At 55.5% G+C, this 9,158-nt stretch overlaps 1 protein-coding gene across 1 annotated transcript; it reads left to right on the top strand.

Annotated features, from left to right (window-relative positions):
• The first annotated feature begins 896 nt into the window (after nucleotides 1–896).
• On the top strand, nucleotides 897–8,688 carry MISP (mitotic spindle positioning). Its single transcript, XM_019014381.4, has 4 exons — nucleotides 897–2,765; nucleotides 3,952–4,082; nucleotides 5,977–6,015; nucleotides 7,847–8,688. Exons 1-4 carry the CDS (start codon nucleotides 986–988, stop codon nucleotides 7,934–7,936), a joined length of 2,040 nt encoding a protein of 679 aa, XP_018869926.1. The 5' UTR covers nucleotides 897–985; the 3' UTR covers nucleotides 7,937–8,688.
• The last annotated feature ends 470 nt before the right edge of the window (nucleotides 8,689–9,158 follow it).

The raw sequence follows: 9,158 nt of genomic DNA on the forward strand, positions 1-9,158 counted from the left end.
GTACGGTTGGAATCAGGGAGCTTAAAAGTTTTCAGGATGCTTTGCTGGTGTTGGGGTTGCTGTCAAGCAAGCTGTACCCACTGGGGGCACTTACGTCCCCAGCAATTCACTGTCTCATTCCATCAGCCTAACAAGACCAGGGGGAAGAGGGTCCCATCTTCTGCATTAATTGTAAAATCCCAGGGTCTCATGTCATTGGCTAGACTGGGTCACATGCTCATCTCTGAACCAATTACAGAGGCCAGAGGATGAAATGCTCTCACTGGCTGGACTAGGTCACTTATCCATCTTTGAACCAATCACAGAGGCCAGTGGGTGGGATGCTCTGATTGGTCAGGATGAGTCACTTACCCAACCCTGAACCAATCACAGAGGCCAGAGAATGGGCTACTCTGACTGGCCAGGGTGGGCCATTTACTCATCCTTGAACCAATCACAGAGGCCAGAAGGTGGGATGCTCTGATTGGCCAGGCTGAGTTACTTACCCATCCCTTAGCCAATCACAGAGATTAGACAATGGGCTGCTCTGAATGGCTGGACTGTGTCACGCACCCCTAAACCAATCACAGAGGTTAGAGAATGGGATGCACTGATTGGCTGGACTGTCACTTACGCACCCCTAAACCAATCACAGAGGTTAGAGAATGGGATGCGCTGATTGGCTGGACTGTCACGCACCCCTAAACCAATCACAGAGGCTAGAGAATGGGCTGCTCTGAGTGGCTGGACTGTGTCGCTTACGCACCCCTAAACCAATCACAGAGGTTAGAGAATGGGCTGCTCTGAGTGGCTGGACTGTGTCACTTACCCATCCCTAAGCCAATCACAAAGGCCATTTGATGGACACTTTGCCCTTTGGGGGACTGGAGGCTGTTCCTCTCCCTAGGTGCTCTGACTTGATGGCCCTCATTTCCTTCTCCTCCCTCAGTGAGCCCAGAGGTCTCCACCCCACGGGAGGAAGGTTGAGGCCAAGACCCCGGAAGAGATGGACCGCGTGACCAGATACCCCATCCTGGGCATCCCGCAGGCACACCGTGGCACCGGCCTGGTGCTGGATGGAGACACCAGCTACACATACCGTCTGGTGTGCACAGGCCCCGAGGCCAGCGGCTGGGGCCAGGATGAGCCGCAGACATGGCCCACTGACCACAGGGCCCAGCAGGGCGTGCAGAGGCAGGGGGTGTCCTACAGCGTGCATGCCTACACTGGCCAGCCGTCCCCACGGGGGCTCCACTCGGAGAACAGGGAGGATGAGGGTTGGAAGGTTTACCGCCTGGGCGCCAGGGATGCCCACCAGGGACGTCCAACATGGGCACTCCGCCCAGAGGACGGGGAGGACGAGGAGATGAAGACCTACCGCCTGGATGCTGGGGACGCTGACCCCAGGAGGCTGTGTGACCTGGAGCGGGAGCGCTGGGCCGTCATCCAGGGCCAGGCAGTCAGGAAGAGCGGCACCGTGGCCACGCTCCAGGGCACTCCTGATCACGGAGACCCCAGGACCCCCGGCCCACCTCGGTCCATGCCCCTGGAGGAGAACGTGGTTGACAGGGAGCAGATTGACTTCCTGGCAGCGAGACAGCAGTTCCTGAGTCTGGAGCAGGCGAACAAGGGGGTCCCTCATAGCTCCCCGGCCAGGGGGACCCCCGCAGGCACAACCCCAGGGGCCAGCCAGGCCCCCAAGGCCTTCAACAAGCCCCACCTAGCCAACGGGCACGTAGTTCCCATCAAGCCCCAGGTGAAGGGGGTGGTCAGGGAAGAGAAAAAGGTGCGTGCTGTGCCCACCTGGGCCAGTGTCCAAGTTGTGGATGACCCTGGCTCCTTGGCCTCAGTGGAGTCCCCGGGGACCCCCAAGGAGACGCCCATCGAGCGGGAGATCCGTCTGGCTCAGGAGCGTGAGGCAGACCTGCGAGAGCAGAGGGGGCTTCGGCAGGCAACCGACCACCAGGAGCTGGTGGAAATCCCCACCAGGCCACTGCTGACCAAGCTGAGCCTGATCACAGCCCCACGGCGGGAGAGAGGGCGCCCGTCCCTCTACGTGCAGCGGGACATAGTACAGGAGACACAGCGCGAGGAAGACCACCGGCGGGAGGGCCTGCACGTGGGCCGGGCGTCCACACCCGACTGGGTCTCGGAGGATCCCCAGCCCGGACTCCGGAGAGCCCTCAGCTCAGATTCCATCCTCAGCCCGGCCCCAGATGCCCGTGCAGCCGACCCAGCTCCAGAAGTGAGGAAGGTGAACCGCATCCCACCTGATGCCTACCAGCCGTACCTGAGCCCCGGGACCCCCCAGCTAGAATTCTCAGCCTTCGGAGCATTCGGCAAGCCCAGCAGTCTCTCCACAGTGGAGGCCAAGGCTGCGACTTCACCAAAGGCCACGACGTCCCCGAGACATCTCTCAGAATCCTCTGGAAAACCCCTGAGCACAAAGCAAGAGGCATCGAAGCCCCCTCGGGGATCCCCGCAAGCCAACAGGGGTGTCGTGCAGTGGGAGTACTTCCGCCTGCGTCCTCTGCGGTTCAGGGCCCCAGACGAGCCCCAGCAGGCCCAAGTCCCCCATGTCTGGGGCTGGGAGGTGGCCGGGGCCCCCGCGCTGAGGCTGCAGAAGTCCCAGTCATCTGATCTGCTGGAAAGGGAGAGGGAGAGTGTCCTGCGCCGGGAGCAAGAGGTGGCAGAGGAGCGGAGGAATGCTCTCTTCCCAGAGGTCTTCTCCCCAACGCCAGATGAGAACTCTGACCAGAACTCCAAGAGCTCCTCCCAGGCATCCGGTGAGAAGGGGCTCCAGGGAGTGGCTGCTTGGCTCAGGGTCTCAGATGTCGGAGCAGGGGAGGGTGGGGAGGTGGAGTTTGAGGCTGTCGAAGGGCTGGGGTTGGGGAGACATTGCCTCCTGACTGTTCATCCCCTCAGTTGCTGGTTTGTCTGCCTGTCTATTAAAAATGTAGATTTTGGAGAGAAATGTCAACTTTACCTTAGGGCTTTTGCTTTATGGATTTGGATGCCTTGTTGTTAGACGCATAAATGTTCATATATGTTTTGTGTGTTTTGTTTTTGTTTTTGTTTTTCGTTTTTCGGTTTTTTTTTTTTTTTTTTGAGATGAAGTCTCGCTCTGTCGCCCAGGCTGGAGTGCAGTGGCAGGATCTCAACTCGCTGTAACCTCCACCTCCCGGGTTCAAGCGATTCTCCTACCTCAGCCTCCTGAGTAGCTGGGATTACAGGTGCACACCACCACTCCCGGCTAATTTTTGTATTTTTAGTAGAGACAGGTTTCAACATGTTGGCCAGGCTGGTCTTGAACTCCTAAACTCAGGCGATCCACCCTGCCTTGGCCTCCCAAAGTGCTAGGATTACAAGCATGAGCCACCACTCCCGGCCTGTTCACATATGTTTATCCTCTTGGAAAGTTGCACCTTTTTGACAATATGAAATATTCCTTGTGTCACTTTTAATGTTTTTTTTTTTTTTTGAGATGGAGTCTCGCTCTGTCACCCAGGCTGGAGTGCAGTGGCGTGATCTCGGCTCAGTGCAAGCTCCGCCTCCCGGGTTCACGCCATTCTCTCGCCTCACCCTCCCGAGTAGCTGGGACTACAGGCGCCCGCCACCACGCCCGGCTAATTTTTTTGTATTTTTAGTAGAGATGGGGTTTCACCATGTTAGCCAGGATGGTCTCGATCTCCTGACCTTGTGATCTGCCCGCCTCGGCCTCCCAAAGTGCTGGGATTACAGGCGTGAGCCACCACGCCCAGCCACTTTTAATGTTCTTCACCTTGCGTGTCGGCCCATCTGTGCATGCAGTTTCTCCTGACTGGCTACTTTGGTCAATCTGTCAGTTTCCCCGATAGTCATCTGCTCTGTCTGTCCATACATCTGTCTCCTTAGCTGCTGGCTAGAGACTCTGTCTCCCGAGCAGAGGTCTGACAAATGTTCTAATGTTCTGCCCTTCCTGCCCCGCTACAGGCATCACGGGCAGTTACTCGGTGTCTGAGTCTCCCTTCTTCAGCCCCATCCACCTACACTCAAGCGTGGCATGGACAGTGGAAGATACAGTGGACAGTGCTCCTCCCGGGCAGAGAAAGAAGGAGCAATGGGTGAGTCTGGAACCCGTCTCTGCAGAGGCCAGGCTGAGGTCAGACACCCCTATTAGGGCCACAGGAAGTTCGAGCAGGACTCAAGCCTGACCTGGGTTCAAGCACTGTCTCCCTCACTGCCCCCACCCCTGGCCGTGCCTCAGTCTCCTGCAGATGTCAGGTAAAAGATGATAAACTTGGTGTCCTTGTATCTCTGGGCTTCTGCTTGGAGAGGCCATATAAGCTGGGGTCTTTGTCCCCATCAGGAGGTCATCTCCAGGATCAAAGACCAAAGGACCAACTCTGCTTGGAGTAGGAGGACAGTGGCAATTTGTCATCGTCACCAGCATTAATTTCTTTTCTTTTTTTTCTTTGAGACAGAGTCTCACTCTGTCGCCCAGGCTGGAGTGCAATGGCGCGATCTTGGCTCATTGCAACCTCCACCTCCCGGGTTGAAGCGATTCTCCTGCCTCAGCCTCCCGAGTAGCTGGGATTACAGGCGTGCACCACCACACCTGGCTAATTTTTTTGTATTTTTGGTAGAGACGTGGTTTCACCATGTTAGCCAGGCTGGTCTCAAACCGATCTCAAGTGACCTGCCCACTTGGGCCTCCCAAAGTGCTGGGATTACAGGCATGAGCCACTGCACCTGGCCACAGATATTTACTTCTAAGAAAGAGAGAGAGAGAGAGAGAAGGCAGGAGGGAGGGAGGGATGGAGGGAAGGAAGGAACAAAGCGAGGAAGGAAGGGAGGGAGGGAGAGGGAGAGAGGGAGGGATGTGTCTGTGACACGCTGGCTCGGGGCTTCCAATGAACCACACCTTTAGCACCCTGGTGGTGTCACATGCCCAGGGTTAGGCAGCTCATGAACCCAGGCTTGACTCCAGGACCTACAGGCCACAGAGCTTTGCCCTAGGGGTTTTGCTTTATGAATTTTGATGCCTTGTTGTTAGACATGTAATTGTTCATATATGTTTATCCTCTTGGATGAGAGCTCCTTTTGTCAATATGAAATATTCCTCACGTCACTTTCAATGACACGAGGAATATTTAGTGCCATGAGGAATATCATGTCCTTTTTTTTTTTTTTTTGAGATGGAGTCTCCCTCTGTCACCCAGGCTGGAGTGCAGTGGTGCGATCTTGGCTCACTGCAACCTCTGCCTCCCGGGTTCAAGCGATTCTCCTGCCTTAGCCTCCCAAGTAGCTGGGGCTACAGACGCCTGCCACCATGCCCAGCTAATTTTTGTATTTTTTTTTAGTAGAGATGGGGTTTCACCATGTTGGCCAGGATGGTCTCGATCTCTTGACCTCGTGATCCGCCTGCCTTGAACTCCTAAAGTGCTGGGATTACAGGCGTGAGCCACTGCACCCAGCCTCTTTTTTTTTTTTTTTTTTTTTGAGACGGAGCTTTGCTTTGTCACCCAGGCTGGAGTGCAGTGGCGCGATCTTGGCTCACTGCAACCTCTGCCTCCCGGGTTCAAGCGATTCTCCTGCCTCGGCCTCCCATGTAGCTGGAATTACAGGTACGTGCCACCACTCCTGTCTAAAGGGAGGCTACTAGGGAGGCTCCATCCGGGAGGTGGAGGTTGCAGTGAGCCGAGATCGCACCACCGCACTCCAGCCTGGGTGATAGAGCAAGACTCAGACCCAATATTAATTAATTAATTAATTAATTAAATTAAATAAATCATGAATGTTGGACAGAGGCTGCACTGAGGGTAACAGCACGAGGAACAGCAAGGGGGATGGCTGTGAGTCTGGGTGATCTGGGACACGTGTTGAGAACACTCAGGGCAGGGGATGCCTTCCACTCTTCCCCAAATGGTGACAGAGAGGGCTGTGTGGGAGCTCTGGGCGGACTCTGCACCGGGCAGGGCAGAAAGGCCTGGGCTGACTTGTGTTCCTTTCCTGTAGTATGCTGGCATCAACCCCTCGGACGGTATCAACTCAGAGGTGAGTATGCTCCTGGGCACGAAGACTCAAGCCTTTCCCCGCCACATCTGTGCCGCTGCACACAGGGGCCAATGGAAGCCCCTTCCTCCAGGTGTGGGGATCGTATTGGGTGTCTTCTCAGTTGGTAGTGTCTGCTCAGGTTGGATTTTGCTGTGATCTGCTTGTGATGTCCGCCATGGGCATGGATTAGGAGAAGAGGGTTCACATGCCACCTCTCCACCACGTGGTGAAGATTTGTGAGGTTAGACCCCAAACAAAGGCAATGTTGTTTTGTTTTTGTTTTTGTTTTTGTTTTTGAGACAGAGTCTTGCTCTGTCGCCCAGGCTGGAATGCAGTGGCGCGATCTTGGCTCACTGCAAGCTCCGCCTCCCGGGTTCACGCCATTCTCCTGCCTCAGCCTCCTGAGTAGCTGGGACTACAGGCGCCCACCAGCACGCCCGGCTAATTTTTTTTGTATTTTTAGTAGAGACGGGGTTTCACCATGTTAGCCAGGATGGTCTCGATCTCCTGACCTCGTGATCCACCAGCCTCGGCCTCCCAAAGTGCTGGGATTACAGGCGTGAGCCACCACGCCCGGCCAAGGCAATGTTTTTTTGGGAGGATGGAGTCTCGCTCTGTCGCCCAGGCTGGAGTGCAGTGGCGTGACCTCGGCTCACTGCAACTTCCGCCTCTCAGGTTCAAGTGATTCTCCTGCCTCAGCCTCCCAAGTTGCTGGGATTACAGGCACCCACCACCATGCCCAGCTAATTTTTGTATTTTTAGCAGAGACGGGGTTTCACCATGTTGGCCAGGATGGTCTCGAACTCCTGATCTCAGGTAATCCTCCCGCCTCCACCTCCCAAAGTGCTGGAATTACAGGTGTGAGCCGCCACACCCAGCCAAAGGCACTTTCTTTGAGGAAGGTATGCACTGAGACTATTCAAGCCAAGCCCCCTCAGTCGGTTTATGGCACACGTGTGTGGCCCTCCTTTTTCTTTTCCTTTTTTTTTTTATTTTTACTTTTTTGAGACAGGCTCTCACTCTGTCACCCAGGCTGGAGTGCTATGATGTGGTCCCAGCTCACTGCAACCTTGACCTCCTGGGCTCAAGCAATCCTCCCACCTCAGCCTCCCAAGTAGGAACATAGGAATGTGCCACTGCACCCAGATAGTTTATTTTTATTTATTTATTTTTTTTGTACAGGCAGAGTCTCACTAGGTTGCCCAGGCTGGTCTCAAATTCCCGCATTCAAGGGATCCTCCCACCTCAGCACACCAAATTTCTGGGATTATAGGCATGAGCCACTATTGCCTGACCCCTCTTTGAGCTGAATCCAAAATGCCAAATACATTGGACAGGCACAGTGGCTCACGCCTGTAATCTCAGCACTTTGGGAGGCCGAGGCGGGCGGATCATGAGGTCAGGAGATTGAGACCACAGTGAAACCCTGTCTCTACTAAAAATACAAAAAATTAGCCAGGCGCGGTAGCAGGCCTCTGTAGTCCCAGCTACTCAGGAGGCTGAGGCAGGAGAATGGTGTGAACCCGGGAGGCAGAGCTTGCAGTGAGCCAAGATCGCACCACTGCACTCCAGCCTGGGCGACAGAGCGAGACTCCATCTCAAAAAAACACAAACAAACAAAAAGTCAAATACGGACATTTTTCCTGCCCTGGAGCTCAGCATGAGTTAGCATATTCTTTGGTCATATTACTAGGAGTAAAGGGTCTGAAACAGAGGAGGGGATCCTACTTTACCCCTGTTCTAGGCCTCTCTAATGAATTGGCAGTTGGAGGAGACATCTTGGGGGTGTGGTAGGACCTGGATAGGGGGAATTCATGCCTCCTTTTTGCAGGTCCTGGAAGCCATACGGGTGACCCGTCACAAGAACGCCATGGCAGAGCGCTGGGAATCCCGCATCTACGCCAGTGAGGAGGATGACTGAGCCTCGGGATGGGGCGCCCACCCCCTGCCCTGCCCTGACCCTCGTGGGAACTGCCAAGACCATCGCCAAGCCCCCACCCTAGGAAATGGGTCCTAGATCCAGGATCCAAGAACGACAGCTCATCTGCCAACAATCCCGCCATGGGTGCATTTGGGACTGTTGGGTTTTTCGTTTCCGTTTCTATCTTCCTTTAGAAATGTTTCTGCCTTTGGGGTCTGAAGCTTTTGGGGATGAAATGGGACCCCTGCTGATTCTTTCTGCTTCTAAGACTTTGCCAAATGCCCTGGGTCTAAGAAAGAAAGAGACCCGCTCCTCCGCTTTCAGGTGTAATTTGCTTCCGCTAGTCTGAGGGCAGAGGGACCGGTCAAAGAGGGTGGCACAGATCACAGCACCTTGAGGAGCGGCGGGTCTGAGGGAGGAGACACTCAGCTCCTCCCTCTGAGAAGTCCCAGGCTGAGAGGGGAGACCTGCCCGTTTCCAGCCCTGGGAAACCATCCAGTCTGAGGGAGGAGGCCAAACTCCCAGTGCTGGGGGTCCCTGTGCAGCCCTCAAACCCTTCACCTTGGTGCACCCAGCCACACCTGGTGGGCACAAAGCTCTCACATCGATAGGATCCCATGAGGATGGTCCCCTTCACCTGGGAGAAAAGTGACCCAGTTTAGGAGCTGGAGGGGGGTCTTTGTCCCACACCCCCAAACTGCCCTGAAATAAACCTGGAGTGAGCTGCCTGCCTTGGCCCCTGCCTGGTCCAGACAAAGTCCCCTGGGCCTCCCCTGTCTGTTTCATTTTCTTGGCGACGTTAGGTTCCACCCCGCTAGGCCGTGAGCCTGTGGGGCTATCAGGTTCCCATGGGAGGGTTCCCAGCGTCTGCATGCAGTAGGTGCTTAGCTGATGCTTGTTGCGTGACTGACAATTGATCACGGAGAGGCACCTTCAGCAACACCAGGCCCGGGGCCCAACCTCACCAGCCCGGCTCCTCCAGCCCCGTCTCACCACGCCCCTCGCAGTACCCAGGGTGCTTATTAAGGATTTGCTGAAACCCTCACCACTCTGGTCTCAGAGGAGGCTGGAGGGTCATTAATTCGGCTCCGCATGTATACCAGGCTCACATCCAGGGAAGCCAGATCCTACTGGTCAGAGGCGTGGGCGCTGGACCCAAGTCCTGGCTCTGCTGCCTGCTGTGTGGCCTTGGGTGGGGGGGGGGTCCTCTCACTGCCCCATG

The sequence above is a fragment of the Gorilla gorilla genome, chromosome 20, assembly GCF_029281585.2.
Source record: "Gorilla gorilla gorilla isolate KB3781 chromosome 20, NHGRI_mGorGor1-v2.1_pri, whole genome shotgun sequence".
NCBI classification, from domain to species: domain Eukaryota; kingdom Metazoa; phylum Chordata; class Mammalia; order Primates; family Hominidae; genus Gorilla; species Gorilla gorilla.

What these genes read in the sequence shown, in the direction of transcription:
- MISP (XM_019014381.4), top strand. Translation starts at nt 986, where the DNA reads ATGGACCGCGTGACCAGATACCCCATCCTGGGCATCCCGCAGGCACAC. An exon ending in AGAGAAAGAAGGAGCAATGG is followed by an intron (nt 4,083 to 5,976) that starts GTGAGTCTGGAA and finishes CCTTTCCTGTAG; the next exon opens with TATGCTGGCATCAACCCCTC. An exon ending in CGGACGGTATCAACTCAGAG is followed by an intron (nt 6,016 to 7,846) that starts GTGAGTATGCTC and finishes TCCTTTTTGCAG; the next exon opens with GTCCTGGAAGCCATACGGGT.